The 18129-nt window shown below is 34.1% G+C and overlaps 2 protein-coding genes across 2 annotated transcripts; one reads left to right on the plus strand and one right to left on the minus strand.

The window, feature by feature from the left end:
* Nucleotides 1-996: 996 nt before the first annotated feature.
* Nucleotides 997-11371, minus strand: LOC130636365 (uncharacterized). The gene is made up of 14 exons (XM_057446057.1): nucleotides 11330-11371; nucleotides 7019-7080; nucleotides 6865-6932; nucleotides 6741-6786; nucleotides 6180-6286; nucleotides 6075-6100; nucleotides 5587-5693; nucleotides 5032-5118; nucleotides 4055-4129; nucleotides 3461-3529; nucleotides 3256-3300; nucleotides 2386-2468; nucleotides 1842-1918; nucleotides 997-1247 (listed from the first exon to the last, which is right to left on the minus strand). Exons 1-14 carry the CDS (start codon nucleotides 11352-11354, stop codon nucleotides 1174-1176), a joined length of 951 nt encoding a protein of 316 aa, XP_057302040.1. The 5' UTR covers nucleotides 11355-11371; the 3' UTR covers nucleotides 997-1173.
* Nucleotides 11372-16699: 5328 nt separating this feature from the next.
* LOC130636368 (uncharacterized) lies at nucleotides 16700-17965 on the plus strand. The gene has a single exon (XM_057446061.1). The coding sequence runs from the start codon at nucleotides 16731-16733 to the stop codon at nucleotides 17883-17885; it is 1155 nt and encodes a 384-aa protein (XP_057302044.1). The 5' UTR covers nucleotides 16700-16730; the 3' UTR covers nucleotides 17886-17965.
* The last annotated feature ends 164 nt before the right edge of the window (nucleotides 17966-18129 follow it).

The raw sequence follows: 18129 nt of genomic DNA on the forward strand, positions 1-18129 counted from the left end.
TGAAATATATTTTTACGAGAATTAATTTCCTGAGCATTTAATATTGCCATTTCGCGAATCGAAGTTTTAAAATTTGTTAAATTTAGCGAAAATTGAATTTCGCGAATAGCTAATTTTAATTAATTTCACGAAAATTTATTTACGCCAATAGCTAAATACTATTACATAATTTGGATAATTAATGTTTCTCTTTTAGCACAAGTTTACGACTATTCATCAAAGAATTTAAAGGCATTTCGACCTTCACAAACATCAAAGTCTCCAGTCAAATTCACCAGAGAATTTCTGTTACTAATCTCCGTAAAGGGTCCTCCTCGGTCACCGACTCTCCGCTTCTACTGTATTTCTTTTATCAAGAGCGAGGTCACAAATTGGTGATTTTACGCAAACATAATCCTAAATTTTGCTAAAAACAAGATTTTGAAAAAAATTGAATTTCGCGAATAAGGGAATTAACAAAAATTCGCGAAAATATATTTTAGCTAAACCCGCGTAAATAATTTTTGCGAAAACCCATTTCATTAAGATATAACTCGCGCTCAAATAGGAGGGGGAAATTGTGGGTTTCGGAGAGAATTTGTTTAATAATTGATAGCTGTATTTTTCCTATGATTTTTTTAGCTTCATTGAATTTCGCAGACGAACTGAATTTGTATAATTTCACGAAATTTTTTTTCGTATTTTGCTTTTATTTCGAATTCGCAAGATTTAATTTTGCAGATTTTAGCAAAAACCTTTCATAAAAACAGACATGTGGAAGCAGCCTCGTTTCAAGCGCCTGCTGTCTCTTTTTTATATTAGGACGGCGAGACTAACCCGTCCCAATGTCAGAAAAGATACAAGATGTCTTGGGGACGAGGTAGATGTGGTAGTTAGCGCTTGTCTCAGAAAAGGCAAGCAATCAAAACGGATATGGCCATAACTTTTTAAAATAACTACTTTTAACAGAAGATTGGGGTAAACATTCTGTTCGGGCAAAACCAAAGAAAACGAAAATAGAATACTTGTTTAATTCTAAAATAAAAACCCATGAAATATACCACCTGGATATAATTATAATTTTGACTGTAAAAAAATTAATTACAAACGACACACAAGCTTCTCTTTTGCCATCTACACAGAAGTTATGATAGACAATCTTCTTCTGTACATTCGTCACTACAAGTAATGCCATTATGGAACTTTGTCGTGATATAAAACAGAACGGATATGCTTGATGTCATCAGGTGTTGTCCGACAGCAGCCTCCTAAAAAAGAATTGTTATGAATTTTTACAAAGCAAAACCTTATTAAAAAGACTCCGCAAAAAAATATTTTCTCGTTATGGGCAATTAAATAAGTGGAGGCGGTGGTTCATTTACTTGGAAACAATGAGTAAAAAAAACATCAACTTTTCCCAATACGCTTGCAGGTGACTTTCCAAGGGTAACACCCCATAGCACAATCGGTATATACACTCTTTGTGCGTGTGGTATTTTTGCCCTTTTATCCCTAAATCGCAAAAAAATACGGCGATTCGTCGAATGCAATGATTGGATTCTGAAAATTATCCAAACGATCATTATCCAAGAAAGGCGAGGGGAGTTGTCTGGGTGAGAAAATAACTGACTGACCAGAAGTTAAGTGTGGGAAAATTGTCAATGCGGTGTGAGGGGAGGGTGGGGGCTCGAGATGGCGGGAGAACCAAGGTGGGTGTCGTTGTCCCTGTGTCCCAAGTAAAACATGACTAATAACTTTACGCCACTGATTCATGATGACGATTTCTTCTTTCTTCGTCGTGTGGTAAAAGATGCTTAAACAGGTGATTAAATTGATACATGCTTGTGTGAAACAGTACTAACCTATCCAACGTGCGCCTTCTTTGATCCATTCTGGCACGTAGCTAGCGAATGTTCGCATTTCCATGTCGGTATGCCATCTAAAATCACAGTGATAGGGTTAGGGAAAAATGAAATTTCGCAATTAAATTGCATAAAAACCACTCTCCCAACGTTTAGAAGAAAGCTCTTTCTTAGTTTACGTAAATAGCAGAGAAAAAAAGGCTGACTTTCCATCTGAATCAAAGAAAAAGCTATATGCCTCGTCCATATTTATATTTACCAAAGAAGTAGCTATACTGTAGCTGCAATTGAAATGCTGAAATTTTTACACTAACTTGTTCCTTAATAATTTTTTTCTTAACCAGTTACCATAAAAAAAAAGAAAAAGAAAAAGAAAAATTCTCGCAAATCACAACAGAAATCTAGAACGCTACGATCACAAAAAAATAATTTGTCGCAAAAATTTCTTCGTTGAAGCCGCGTATTCAATTTTCAAAAAAAGTGTTTTGCAAATTTTTGTATTAAACAATGGACACGTCTGTTTAATAGTAAAAATTACTGTTACTTGTTATTCTTCCAAATCTCTCCACTATTCGGCATGATGAGTAACTTCTTCTCTGTTATATCTTTTACACTTCTAAGCAAGGACTATATCAAAGGTACAATTTAAATATTATGACACTTTATATTCTGATACAGATGGGTGGGTGAGGACTGCGGAGTGCGGGTGCGGGTGCGGGTGCGGGTGCTACAACTTTTTGGCAAGTTATATGTCGATTTCATTCGCGATTGATATGCATCAATTTTTTTGTGTAGAAGGCGGGAATTTTTTTTAAAAAAAATAAAACAATAACGTCAAGTTAAAAGTAATTAAAATCCAGTCATTTGATTGGATGCGTTAATGTAACTTGAATTCTTATGCTTAATTGCACAAATATATGATTGAAAAAAGAAAATATAAATAAAAATAAAAACATCTTTTTTTGGCTGCTTTAGCATTTTTTCAGGGGTGCAATTTCAAAAATTTCACTCTTACAGGCGACATTTTCAATAAATCGAAATCTATATTATAATACCCGTATACGTCTGTCTGTCTGTCACGCAAAATGCTAGATTAGCTGCGACGGGCGAACCCGTGGTTTTTTCCACGGGCTTAACGACTAGTTATTCTATATTATCGCGGAAATTTAATTTAACGAATGGAAAGTTTTGTTCGTGTATTTGCAGGAACTTAATTACGCAGATGAGAAACTTAGTGTTAAAAGGCAAAATTCTAGTTTTCGGAGGAAAATCTGTTTCACAGATTGTGGTATATATAAATTTAGTCCCAAGACAATAAAATGTTGCGGCGGGAAGCTAAAAAATTACTGACGAACATGCAGAGTGGTAGAAAAAAACTGCTAGATAGAAAAAGAATACAACCACTTTGACTTACTGATATATAAACAGGTGATGTGCAGTTAATCCCAACAGCAACAACCTTTGAAACAAAACGCAAGACACAAAAAAAGACACAATTCTAGAAGTCTTCTGCAAAACTAGAGTATTTGGAACCACACAATATTCTGTAAACAAAAACAAGTTCTAATTTCTCTAATAAGGTAAAGACACTGAATGAAATGGCAGATGGTGGGCATCACCTGTTGGGAACGATTTAATAACGTCACTGCATCGGACAAAGTTTCCCCATGCGCGATGTGTGATCCGTCCTGTCAATAAAAAGGTACATATTTTAAATTTTATTACGCTTCAAACATCATAAAGTCAAGCATGTTTAACATACTTCTACACAGCTTATCACAGTACATGCAATTTACATACATTACTATCACTATCCAGATTCTATGACGGAAACGCTACAAACGAGTCATGATTAATCGAGCAAAGAGCTATACTGCGTGTTGGTAAAAAAAATTGCCACTCTCAACAATAAATTTAATGATGGAGCGTAGAATCGTTTTAAATCACACCTGCTCTCCAACACAGAACCTTAAGCTTTTTTAAATATCGCAATTCCACTTTTACCCCCGCTCCAATAACCCCCCGTCTTTTACTTGTACTCAAAATGTTACTTAGCTCACCTTCCTTTATTTCTAAATGCTGATTGGGTGACTCAGTATCGACCACGCAAGACAATCAAAACACATTTAAATGTTTCCGTCCATGCGTTCTACGTTTATGGCGCCGAAACAAGATAGTAAGCACTCCAAACATTTACAACAATTGTTGAATACCTTACAAGAGAATGAAACAGCAAACTTTAAGTTCGGATATTCTTTTACAAGGTCAATGATTGCTGCAGCTTCATCCTAAACTAAAAACAAGAAGAGGTTACACAAACAAACTACTATTGTCTTTATAAGAATACCCGTGTTTTATACAAAATGGTAGCTATATCGCTACTTCGTGCTAAGGATGCACGACATAGCGATGCACGTGTGATAATATGAGGACCGGAAAAATTAACACGGGTGAATTTTTCACGGGTTAACGAGTAGCCTCATTTTGTTCGAAATCGGGTTAACGAGTAGCCTCATTTTGTTCGAAATGACTGCAAAATCGCTACTTTGTGCTAGAAAGCACGGAGAAGAGAAGCCCGTATTACTTCAGGGCAAAAATTAAATGCCCGGAATACTTAGGAGCGAAAATTAGAAGGCCGGAGTACTTACGAGCGAAAATTGAATGCCTTGAGTATTTACAACAAACGAAAATTAAATGCCTTTAGTATTTACAACAAACGAAAATTAAATGCCTTTAGTATTTACAACAAACGAAAATTGGATACCTGGAAAACTTACGAGCAAAAAATGGATATTGGGAATACTAACGAGCAAAAATTAGATGTCCAGAATATTTACTTACAACGGGGGGGTGTGATTAGATGCCCGGAATACTTATAAGTAAAAATTGGATACCCGGAATACTTACGAGCGAATTGAATAAAGTAGATTACACAAAAATTTATTAAACAAAAAAAATCGCAAAAATTTTTACCTATCACAAATATTATATAAGGTTCTTTGTTTAAACTGCGAAATTTCCTTACTGTGAGAGTTCGTGGCAACAAAGTAGTCGACAAATGTGTAAATTCAAAATGTGAATCATGTATTTCTAATCATGTATGATGTATGACAGATATCGCTAATTCAGCTTTATTGGAAGTTGTGCTGTTTCTGTCTATTTAGTGTTGACTTTTACTGAATTAACTTACAAGTGCTGGAATAGTCTCAAAAAGATACAACTCCAAGTCTTCTTTCGCTAAGATTGAAATTCGTTGATTGTGCCAATTCTTTAATTCCTGAAAAATAAAAATAATTCCCATGATGCCCTAAAAATTGCGGTTTGAAATTTACCAAAATTAGCCCTGTTTTACAACATAAAAAACAGGCTGTTTTTCTGCTTCACCAATAAAAGTTCAAAAAACATAATACGTTTCTTATTAGCTACTGCAGTTGAAATTTTTTATAAATTTCTATCAAATCGACCATAAATCCTTCTCAAAATTCACAATTAAATCAGATATTTTTCTACTTATCCCCCAAGAACAATAAAAAAAGCATGCCATATGTCCCAGGCACCTAATAAATTGTTAACTTTAAGGTGCGACAATTATAGATGATAGCGCTGCTGTATTAAGGTACCTGTTTCCAATATAATACTGTAGCAGAATAGACATTGTGAGAAATATCAAAATTATAACGTTGTTACAAAAAAAAAGAGAGATATGAAACTTACAGGTGGGTAAAAAGTCAACAAAAATAAATACCAGCTGAGATATATGTCTAATGTAAGAACCAGTATATTCAGAACCATCATGCAAACACGCTCCGTATGGTCCCATAGATGCACATGCTACGGGTTTCCTTCGATCCACTAGTAGATAAAAAATATAAAAACCAATTCGTTTGAACAATGTAGCTAAAGTCGAGTTGAGGATGTAAATAGAGAGGGGGTAAAAAATGTTTCCACAACGCCCAAGAAAACCAACTAAACCACCCTTATTTTGACGTAACTATAGAAGTAGAGAAGTAGCAAAGGCAGTGTTACGAACTTTTTTCTTTTTTGAAGAGTTAAACAGCACGACCTATCTAACAGCCATCTGTCTCCAATTCTTTACAGAAATGTTTTAGAAGGTCGATAATACTGTGCTATTATCGACCTTTTAAAAAATTTAACAAACAATCAACATTCGTGTGCTTATTGATGAGAAAATAGAAATACAAGCGAGTTGTTCTATATTACGGTTTACTATACCTTTAGATTCATTGTTTACACCTTCCCTACATAAAATAATATCATAAAAAAATTTAGTACATATAGTATTATTATGTGTGAGTATTAAAGACTAAACTAAATTACCAGAATTCCTGACATGCGTTTTTCGCAAGTTTTCCACCTTGTTGGATTAGTTCCTGCGCTTCTGAAACAGTGCAATCCAAATGTTTTCGAAAACCATCAATACTAGCCTAAACAAAAGATTTGTTGAATCAACAGCTATTTATATACAGATTGAAAGTTATGCAGCCATTTATTTTGATTTAAAATTTTGAAAAAAACCAAATAACAATTATATACACTTTTCAGGAGGTCAAAACTTAAACATTATGATTTTACAACAACAACTAATTGCTATTAATTCTTTTTGTATACATATATTTACATTTCCACAATGAACATAAAGTGTAATATCGCAGAACAAAAACCAAATCATATGAAGACAATTTTACGTAGAGAAGTTATATTCTGAAGCAAAATTAAGAAACGTCGATCTTTGTCTATTTGTATCTGCTTATACCCGTTTTGCGTGCATAATAACAAAATTAGTTTTTATGCATTAGTATGTATGTATTTCACTGTGCAAAAAAAATCTTAGCCTTCAAATTTTAGCAGTTTCCAAACTACATGACCAAAAAAACTTACCTGGTATGTGCTTGAAATGATTACATCTGCTCCTGCTTCAAGAAAACTAGGTAAAGAAATTAGTGATCAAAACAAAACGAAATGAATTGAAAATGATCAAGTGAATATCCATCTCACTACCTACCTTTTATGTACATCCAAAATGGCATTTTGGTTCGTAGAGAGAAGTCTTGCACTCCAGAGTGGATCATCCTAGGTACGGATATATGTGCAAATAAATAAAATTTAAAGAAAAGCAAGACAAAGAATAAAAGATTCACAATAATACCATATCCTACATCTATATTAAATTTCCTAGCAACCAACTCTGTGGCAAACCCACCATCAAAGACAAGTTTTTCTAAAGAATAATAGGAGTAAAATGAATCAAAAATTTTTTTTTAACACGTTAATTTATTATTGGTTGTCAAAATAACAATTTCACTTTACAATAACAACAATGAAGGTGTGATGATAAATTATATAGAAATTGTATGCACAAGCCTATGTTATTATTTCATTAATATTTTATTGGTGTAGGAGTTCATGCATGTAATTTTATGCTTGTTTTTAAACAGCCTGTTCTTAAGAAAGTATTGGCTTAAAATTAAAAGGCTGTAGGGTATATAAGTCAGGCATACTCGTGCTTGAAGAACTTGAATTTGAGTCAATTGATTTAGCACTGTTAATATTCTTTTCTATCTTGCTCATGATTCTTGTTGAAAAACAAATCCAAAGGTATAAAAGAATAAAATTGGGTATGTTAGGATAGGTGTCATGATGTGAGCATCACTAAACTATTGCATCACATGGTAGATAAAACTAGATTGATAATGGATAGTGTTGGCTAGTGTTAAATGTAACAGCTGAGGTATATAATTAAATTGAAGGGCAAAGCATAAGCTGGATTGGATTGGTAATAGTGATGGTTATAAAGGAGTTTGTATTTTTGTTGCCGAGAAGTATTTTCAATGACAACAAAACTTTCAGTAAGGAATAGAGTAGGCTGACAAATATATATATATATATCAAGTGGTTGCCAGATGCACATTCATTTTTTTGGATATGAAGTCAAACAAGAAGGTGTTAAAAAGAGAAAAATGGCACTGGTTTGTGATATTGTCTGAAGAGTGTTAAGGAAACCAGAGGAAAGTATAGGCTCTGTTAGAAAGTCGGAAAGTTGGATGAAGAAATTACAGCTGTCTATAAGGCAAATTCCGAAGAAGAGCAAACCAGATTTGCAGAAATAGATAAGAAGTTCTACTGTTTAGGTGATATGTTGGGTAGTGAAGGGGGGTTGGAAAAAGTGTGACTTACAGGATAGAGTGCCGATCGCAAGTAACTATACACGAGTATATGAGTACGGGTACATTAAATGACGAGTACAGTGGAAGACGAGTACGAGTAATCAGCAAGTATACTACTCCGTGCCCTCGAGTACAGCCTCTTGCACATGCGAGTACAATAAATGAATGATTTGTGAGTACGTGTTCAAATATAAGATAAAAAACGGGAATTCGTTGTGGCATAATTTTTATCGATGGCTCACATTTATCTGAGCTTTTACTTCGTTTTCGCGTCGTAAGAAATAACATTTTATTTTACATTAATTCTTTTTTATGTTGCAGCAAATTCTCTTTAGTTTACATAAAAATGCATACTTTTCTGCAATGGCTTTTTTATAACTTTACATTTAAATGCTTTATTTCTCATTAACGAGCAAACCCTTTGCTATTTACAACTGCTATCTAAATGCTTTTTTCTCCTAGCTAAATGTGTTCTTGCTACATTAAACATTATTCCCTTCTCTTCGCATGCACATATTAAACAATGGACTTTGGAGAATAAATTAAGCCAATCGCATTCAATTTAATTGTTTTGTAAGTAACCAAAAAAAACACGTGCCTGACAAGAAGTCTTTAAATCCAGTGAGAAATGTATCTTCTTATGTAAAAAGAATTATATTTAAAAATAACGTGAATCAAGCATCCTCGTCTTTAAGACGCACAAGAAGACACAAAAAATTGAATTATTACAGATCGTCTGCAACAACAATGTACGGAAGATTTCTTCTCATAATAAAATGAGTGCCAGTAATGGGGAGGAAAAAGTTTCATGTGTCTTAATTTTATTTTAATTTTTTTTTCAATTTTTTTGGGGCACCTGGTATTTGAAAGTTGCGAATATAAAAAAGAAAAAAAATATCATTAAAATAAATTGTTACACTTTTTAACTGTTTTTTAACAGCATTTATCAATTTAATCCTGGGCAATCAATTTAATACCTGTCAATAACACCTAAAAATGATACCTGTCATAATGCTCTATGACCAGAAGCAAATCATTTCAATATGCTCAATGTGATTGCAAAGATATAAATAGATTAGAATAACATTCAACACAAAAGTAAAATTAATCTCCAGAATCGTGTTTTAGAGAGAGTGAGGAAATCGTTATTGAGAGAAAAAAGCAAAGCTTGTTAAGTGCAGTGAGTATTGGGTTCTTTTAAAAAACGAAACAAAATGCCCTATAAAATTACTATATTTCATTAGAAAACTGTTTAAACATCGCGGGATTTCTTTCAAAAACTATTTAAACCTTGCCATGATGTATTTTAGTTGAAAATTGTAGTTTCCCTAACTTTGTTCTTTATTTTAAAAATATGGCAAACAATGTGAAACCCAACATTGTCCTAATTATTTAAAAAAAAAATAATAGCATAAACACCGAAAAACATTTTTAGAAAATATCGCAAAAGTTTATGGTTTACTTTTACCGTTTTCCTTTCGTGCACGCTAGCGAGTACTGTGTGAGTATAGTAGCAAAAATGTGCAAGTATTTTTGACGTACTCGTCAGCGCAGTATACTTGTCGTGTACTCGTGGAATACCCACAGGAGAAACTACTCGTACTCGTAATTTAATACTCATGTATAGTTACTCGCGATCAGTACTGTGCATTCTCCTTGCAAAAAGACATATATAAAGTTCAGATAAGCTAAGCAGCCAGTCTAGTGATTGCAAGTATTAGAGATATCCATATGAGACTTCTAAGTCGATTAGCCTGGTTGGTACATTTGGAATAATAAAGGAGGATAATTAAATTAGGTGAGAAGTGTAGAGACTTGATAATTCCTAGGGCAATGCTAATCAAGAAAGATTGACAGGAGAAAATAAGGACAGACTTGATGCAGAGGAATTTGAGTTCAGAATTAACACAGTCTAGATCAGATTAGAAGGTCTTGAATATGTCCAATCAATGCTAGCATGGAAAACAGACATTGACCTGACAATGATGACAATGGCATTGCTTAATTGTGTATTCAGATAATATTCTTGTTGTATAATATCCTGCAATTATATTTCGTTTATACTTTCAAAAAGTGCATGCAAGCTGGAGTAGACTAGAAGGGATAACTTCTTCAGAGCCTGTTTGAACTAAAGTCTCCTGCAGTATTATGCCTTTCTACACCGTTAAGTGCATCTTAAAAAGTCAAGAAAATCCTACAATGGCGCCCCTTTTTTAAAAAAAATGTTTATCCCTCGATTGCGGTATGGTATCCTTATAAAAATTCGAACTCAAACAATTGTTTTTCTCAGTGAAAAAAAGATAGAGATAGATAGATGTGCATATTTTACATGGCTAGCCTCACAAATACTGAGGGATATACCCTGTCTATTATTTCCAGGAGGGGCCATGGCTTAGATGGAGAGTCCTAGAGTATTTAATGCTCATTATGAGCTACACAGACCAAATTAGGCCCCGCACTCTACTAGACAACTCCCGGCAACATCCAACGGCCCACACAGTGTGCCATCTCCCCAATTTCCCTCACATGGCTTGGGTTTATCCAGCGCTATGGTAACATTCACTCGCCCATGTTGAAGCGCCATCAAGAGGAACCAAACCCGGTCTCCTGCACAGAGTACGAGAGCTATAACCACTAATCTACACTTCTAATTGCAAGATGGTCTTCATCTTTGCAATTTATTGCAATGTCAATTTTTTTTATGTTTTTTTTTTTTTTGTAAAACAGAAATTGTCTCCGACTTTGGAAACTGTTTCTGTGTTTGGCTGGGGTAAAATACCTTTGAGACAAGGGCAAATTTTATAAGAACTTCAGTTAGTGAGAGAATCCAAAAAATTTACCCTGGTTCCATATATATACAATTATTGTTATTAGTGGTGCTTTCTATTAGTTGAAAAATTAAAATTAAAAACCCAAGGGTGCTTGTGGAAGACAGAAAATCTGAAATCAGTTTCCATATTCTGAAACTATTTTCAGTTGTTTCATAAAAAAAATTCTGAATATTGAAACATCAGCATGGAAACTTTTTCCATAGCTGTACCCTATCCTGCACTAGTAAGCTATTACATCTCTGTTATAACACAGGGATGCTAAAGCAGTGCTTTGCAAGCTTGTAGGTTGTGTAAAAAATCCTGAAGAAAAAAATTAGATATGTAGCTAGCTAGCTAGCACTGCCAATTGCAGTATCCCGCGATTGTAGGATCTCCCAAGGTTGACCTAGCTAGCTAACACGTGTAAGACATAAAACGTGGATATGTATATACGTGATTTCACTTGAGTCTTTCGTTAGCTACCAAAAAATACCTTGCTCCTGGAATATTTCGTGCATCGTGGTTTGAAAACGAAACCGTAATAAACAAATGCGTTTTAAAGCAATTGACTCTAGTTATATGGGCAAGCTAGATGTTTTTTAAAACAAACAAACGTCGTTCAAATTTCAATGCAAACTTGTGTTCGGTAAATTATTAGGAATGCCTGTTTTGCCATCAGTCTTATCCCTAGCCGCGTGAGGTTGTTCCGAAAAACGAATGAACAAGAGAGCAACTTGCGTTAGTTTCCTGAGTCTCTTTTTCATTTAGCTATAGTTTTTCTGTACCTATCATGTTTAGCATTATAGGCGACGCTTACAAGCAAGCTAGCTAAACTCAGTTTTTCCGAGAACAGCGATTTTCCCAAGCATTCCAACAATATACTTTCAATATCACAAGGTTCTTTCAGTTTACCGCGAATTCCTGGGAACGAGACTTAGATAGATAGATATGCATATTTTACATGGCCATCCTCACAAATATCGAGGGATATACCCTGTCTATTATTTCCAGGAGGGGCCATGGCTTAGATGGAGAGTCCTAGTTAAAGCTCATTTTGAGCTATGCAGAACCAATTAGGGCCTGCGCTATACAGTACTGTGAAAAGGTTTGTTAACATCGTGGTTTGTGTTTATTTCATGTTACGCACGAACAACAATAGCCCACGATGCGTATTTTTTTTAACAATCGTGGACCTCACAATCATGTTTCGTGGACTACACGAACAAAAATTAAACATTACACCGTGGCGTCCACGATATATAACTTCTATTGTAAAACAACAAACACCATATTAGTTTATCAATTAAATCAAAACCGACTAGAAAAAAATAAATTAGCACTTGTTGTTTTAATTTGTTGTAGTAAAGCTAGCTATATATATAATAGATTTTAATCGTTTGTGAATCAAAATGCGACATAAAAACATTTCTATTGCTGCTTTTTGTTTATAAACTTTTAAAATGCGATCTTAAAAAAACATTTCTAACGCCGCTTTTGTGTTTATAAACTTTTAAAATGCAACCTTAAAAACATTTCTATCGCCGCTTTTCGTTTTTAAACTTTTAAAATGCCATCTTAAGAAACATTCTATCGCTGCAGACAAATTTAACTTTCCTAGAGAAATGAAATTTCGTAAAAATACAATCGCGTTTATGACTGAAAAGTATATATATATATATACCAAGCAAAAACTACGAATATGCTTTTTTAACTTGATAAAACCTGAAACAAACAAATTAACTTTAATGAAAGACTTTTTTAAAAAGAAAAAAAATTAAATTATACTAGCTATAAAAATCGTGGAGCTCGCGAAAATAATCCTGGGACGCACGATCCTTCGTGGATATAATAATATTAGTGTGGTGGCCACGGTAGAATGTTTGAATGTTTGTTATATTTAAAGACCACAATTACACGAACATGATGTTAACAAACCTTTTCACAGTACTGTACTTACACAACTCCCAGCAACATCCAACAACCCATACAGTGTGCCATCTTCCCAATTTCCATCACATGGCTTGGGTTAACCTGGGGCTATGGTAACATTCACTCGCCCATGTTGAATCGTTGTCAAGAGGAATCGAACCCCATTCTCCTGCACAGAGTAGGAGAGCTATAACCACTAAGTTACGGCGCCACAAAACTTACTCTTTCCTTTAACAGCTCTAACCAAGAAAAGGGCTTTGGAGGACATGAACGTGATGGTTCTGCACTGTTGAAGTCTAGCTACATGTCTACATCAATTTTCTAGATTTTCTAACCTAATTATTATAGTCTGTTATGTTACGGGTCTAGCTTGCCAGATGTGTTCTCAGTCAAGAATAACACATAATTGAGGGATCCCTGCCCAGATTGCGAACGCAGCCTTTTTATAAACGGGATGGCCAGATTATGTATCGATGGCTTAATTATGTTTTTTGCACTGATTATGTTGTAGTGACCGGATTATGAACACTGACAGGCTGTGATTGGCTTTTTTCCTATATTGTACCAGGTCCCAGTTTATTTGCATGATTAAAATAATATCACAAATCAATTCACATCAGTAGCAGAGTAGGTAATTTTGTTTATCAAGCAGGCCTATCAATAAGGGAAGAGCGATTGCTCATGCTCACACAAAGGATCGCCCAATTCTGAGAAATGAGAAACTAGCTGAACCATGAATTGCTCCCCCAATTCCAAAAAAAAATTTCTGGCTGAGCAATCTCAATTCATCTCACATGGAAGTCAATGTTCCCTTTTCTTGTTATTTACAGTAAAAAAGAACAAAAATAGATAATAAAATAGATAAAAAAGACTTTGTGTTTTTAAACTTATTCTGTTTATTCAGATTGCTTGCCCAGTTTAAATTATTACCTTGGGGAAGCGATTTATTGCTCTGGTGTTATTTTCTTATTGATAGGCCTGATCAAGACACAATAAATGGCTACCCGGAGTCCTCAAAATCATGGTATTGTCCACCAAGAAAACTACATGCTTTTTCTATATAATGAATGTACTTTATAAGAATATCAGGCTGAGATTTTAGATTAAAACAATGCTTATTTTGTTTAGAACAATAAAGAAATAAGAATAATGACCAGCCTGGTTAAAATTTTTGTATTCTTATAAAAAATGGTGTAATAAAAAAGATAAATGAATGCCTTAAACAGATTCCAAATGTCATTTCTTCACCCTCGTCCTAAGGGATTATCGATATTAAAAACACAAAAAAAACCTTGGGATGGAGGATGGTCTGTCATTTATTCAAAAACGTGAGTTATCAAAATCAATTTTCCGGAGCAGAATTGAGTCTGGGAATTTTTTAAGCTCACGAAAGAGAGGTCTTTCTCACTTTGGAAGAGAGGTGTTTTCAACGGCAGAGAAAATTTCGGAGGAATGAAGAGAAGTGTTTTTATTAAGAAGAGAAGTGAGTGAGGGAATTAAAGGGATTCCTGCCTCCAAAATGATTTTTTTCTCAAATTATTCAAGATTTTTAATATTCAAAATCTGGGATTTTATGATGTCATAAGTATATAAGTTTTAAAAAATGCTGGCATATAATTAAAATGAGGCCATGGAGGGATGTTTTGCCTTGATTATGAACGCTGCTCAGATTATGATCGCTGCTCGGATTATGTACGGCAGCTTGCCCCGTTTATAAACAGGGCAGAAAATACATAATCAGGGCAACATAATCAGGATTGGTCAGCTTATTTACGGCAGTTTAAAAATATTTGGCACTTATAGAACAAACATAATCGGGGCAGGCCAGCTTATGTATAACATTTTTATATTATTTCTCACTTATAGCACGAACATAATCAGGACCGACCAGCTTTTATATTATTTCTCATCACTTCTGACAAGCAAATAGCCCTGGTGGCAAAGTGTAGTGGTAGCGCATTCGAGTTAGGTTTCAGGTTCGAGTCCCCACTCCGGCGCACTTTAAAGGCAGTGTTTTCAGCCCATTTGGTGCCATCTACTGACCGCTAACTGGCTTGTGTGGGAGGCAAGCAAGTTAGACCAATGCTATACGCATCTCTAGCGGTAGTGTGACATAGTTACAGTCGAAGGGAGGAAGAGCCAACCGTTAGGATGGAATCTCCAAGGACGTTAAAACTTCCCGTTACTTACTTTACATGAAATGAAATTTTGTTAAAGCTAAATTTTGGGATTCGCAAGTTTATTAACTTTTCACCAAACTTTTTCACCAAATCTTTTTTCATTCTCAATATTAAGCTTCAAAGATTTCTAGCTGACCTTATAACATCATTGACGATGTAATAAAGTAGTAAGGATAAATTATTACTTGAGATATCTTTCAAATTCACTTAATATCAAAATTTTTAAGCAGTTTGGACTTGTGCTTTTGATGATGTTTTGGCATGTGCATAGTTTTGTATTTTTATTTATTGTCAAAATTACGCCCCATAATAACTAAATACATCTCGTTTCAAGTAAAAGTTTTTTAATTTCTGTTACTTTTTCTCTTTTTTCCATGCAACAATACTTTCAAACTGTTGTTTAAATGATGACCATCTATTAATCTCTGAGAATTTCCCCACAGTTCTTTGACTATACAAGTTTGACCTGAAAATCTTTACAGCAAGGATGATAAAATCATATAAATTGAATGGGTCAATCTCTCTTTTGGTCTAGTGAAAAAGTATAAGGGATACCTTGCATCTTTGTTTTCTGGGGTATTTAGTGACCACTCACCAAAAACACCACACAGTTGACAAGACTAAGTATACCTCAATTGGCAACATTATGCCACAATTAAAATTATTTTATTTTTCTTGTCCTCTAACCAACTGGTTATGGTAAAAAAAACACAGGTTAAAAAAATGGGGAAAAATCAATAAATACACAATATCAACACGGCTCCAAAACTCAATGTACCAACACTAATTATGGGAGCTTTGTTGATATTTTTTGTTTGTTTTAAGGAGCTGTGACAAAGGATTGTTGTATTTTTTTTGGCATATATAACCAATTTGGGGGAGGATCCCAACAACTCAACTTAAATTCATCAATAAAACATCTTAATTTCTTTTTACTTGACATTTTTAATATGAGGAAAATCGCTATTGTTGTTTTTAAATTCACATGAAATTTGGATTTTTTCTGTCTTTTTTTTAAAACATATACATTACTTATAACTTTTCTTTGGATCTACCCAAGATATAACATATAATAATACATTGTTGAATTTTAACCTCAGCAGTCTATTAAATCTCCTATCGTGACATCATCATCATCATCATTCTCGGCTTAACGTTGTTTTCCATGCTAGCATGGGTTGGACAGGGTATGTTAATGACCCTCTTTCAATCTGTTCTAGACTGTATTAGATCTAAACTCCTTTGTATCAAGTCTGTCCTTATAACCTCTTGCCAAGTCTTTCGTGGTCTGCCTCTGGCCTTTGCCCCTGTAGAAAAACAGTAAAATCCTCATTAATTTTTTGGGGGGATAGAAATTCTATTCTCACTAAATATTAGGACTTGCTACACAAAAACATTTTTTGTAAAGAAACTCTTTTGCGAAATGGGTGAATAAGAAATACTGTAATTCCTCCTCATGTTTGAAGAGTTCACACATGAAATACTTATGAATATTCTTAGTACAATATACAATCCTTGAGAATTTCATTTGAAATAGTGAAAGTTACCTTTTTTTTACCAGCTTTTTTGCTATAATGAATTTTTTGTAGGGTTGTTTTTCCTTTTTTTTCCATTTTCACATCTTTTTAACAGGAAACAAAATCATAAGTGTTAAACTCCTTAGCTTGTACCTAAATATTAAGGGAGCTCCCACCTTCAGTATGCTTGTAAAGCTTATTTTTAGAAAAAAGAGTCTTTTGTGATGCTTTATTTACGTATACTGTTTCTATTTCTTCAGATCAAATTATGCCGAAAACCAAAGTAAAAAAAGATGAAAGAACCAAGATAGCTTTGGTGAAGAAGACATATTTTAAATCGAAGTATCCAAAGAAAAAATCAGCTAAGGAAATAAAACAGAAAGAAAGCAAAAAAAATTCATTAGGACCTCCTACTAATGTTGCTGACTTTTCTATAAACTGGAAAAATTTTCTTAAGACGCAGAATGAAGAGGGTAACAGAAAAACTAAAGAAGTTGTTTCTAAGGCTAATAAAGTACAAAAAAATAACAGTGCTGATAAACATGCCAAACAAAGAAAAAAGAGAAATTTAAATGTAGAGAATAAGGAGCAGCTCAATGGAATATTCAATAGAGAAAAAGCTATTTGGTTTGATGACGTTGATGAAAATTTATTGGAAAAAGAATGTGGCTTTAAAATGAATACGAAAAACATAGACAAGAAACAAGCTAAGAGTAGTTCTGTAAAGTCACAAATAGATGATAAAGAGAGTGAGAGGGAGGAATGTAAACAAAGTTTGGAAGATGTGAACATTACTCATTATGTTGCTCTAGATTGTGAAATGGTGGGAATTGGACGGGAAGGAAAGGAAAATGCACTAGCTAGAGTGTCATTGGTTAACTCTCTCGGTGAATGCATTTACGATAAGTTTGTTAAGCCTATTGAAAAAGTTGTCGATTATCGAACTGATGTGAGTGGAATACGCCCAGAGAATCTTAAAAACGCTCTTGATTATGAGACAGTTCAGAAAGAGGTGGCTGACATTTTAAAAGGGCGGATTTTAGTTGGTCACGCCCTGCAGAACGATTTAAAAGTGTTACTGCTTAGTCACTCCAGACGACAAATTCGAGACACTTCAAAGTATAAACCGTTTCGTGCATTGTTGAAAACTAAACGACCAGCATTGAAGAAGCTTGCTGCCAAAGTTGTTGGCAAGCAGATCCAAAGTGGCGAACATAGTTCTGTTGTTGATGCACGCGTTACTATGGAAATATACCAAAAATACAAAAAAGAATGGGAGCATTCACTGCGTATGAAGGGTAGAAATGAAACCGATGAACAGAAAACAGTTTTTATGGGCGATCAAGAGGAAAAGAAAAAGCGTAAAAGTAATAAATGGACGAAAATCAAACAAAGAAAAAAGAAGGAAAACTCAGAATTATAACTTTGGTGGAACGAAAAAAAATGTGTATTAAATTTGGCCCAACCCTGTGTTTTGGGAACACATTAAAAGTTCTAATATGATTTCTTTTTACTGAGAATCTTATAACCTTAAAAGGAAAAATTTTGGTGTGGAGAAAATTTAGCGGGTTTAACGACTTAAAATACGCTGATTAAATCTACGCCAAATTTAAAAAAAAATTGTCAATTTTATCGCAAATGTTTTAATTAGCCAAAGAAAGACATGC

The sequence above is a fragment of the Hydractinia symbiolongicarpus genome, chromosome 3, assembly GCF_029227915.1.
Source record: "Hydractinia symbiolongicarpus strain clone_291-10 chromosome 3, HSymV2.1, whole genome shotgun sequence".
Classification (NCBI taxonomy): Eukaryota; Metazoa; Cnidaria; class Hydrozoa; order Anthoathecata; family Hydractiniidae; genus Hydractinia; species Hydractinia symbiolongicarpus.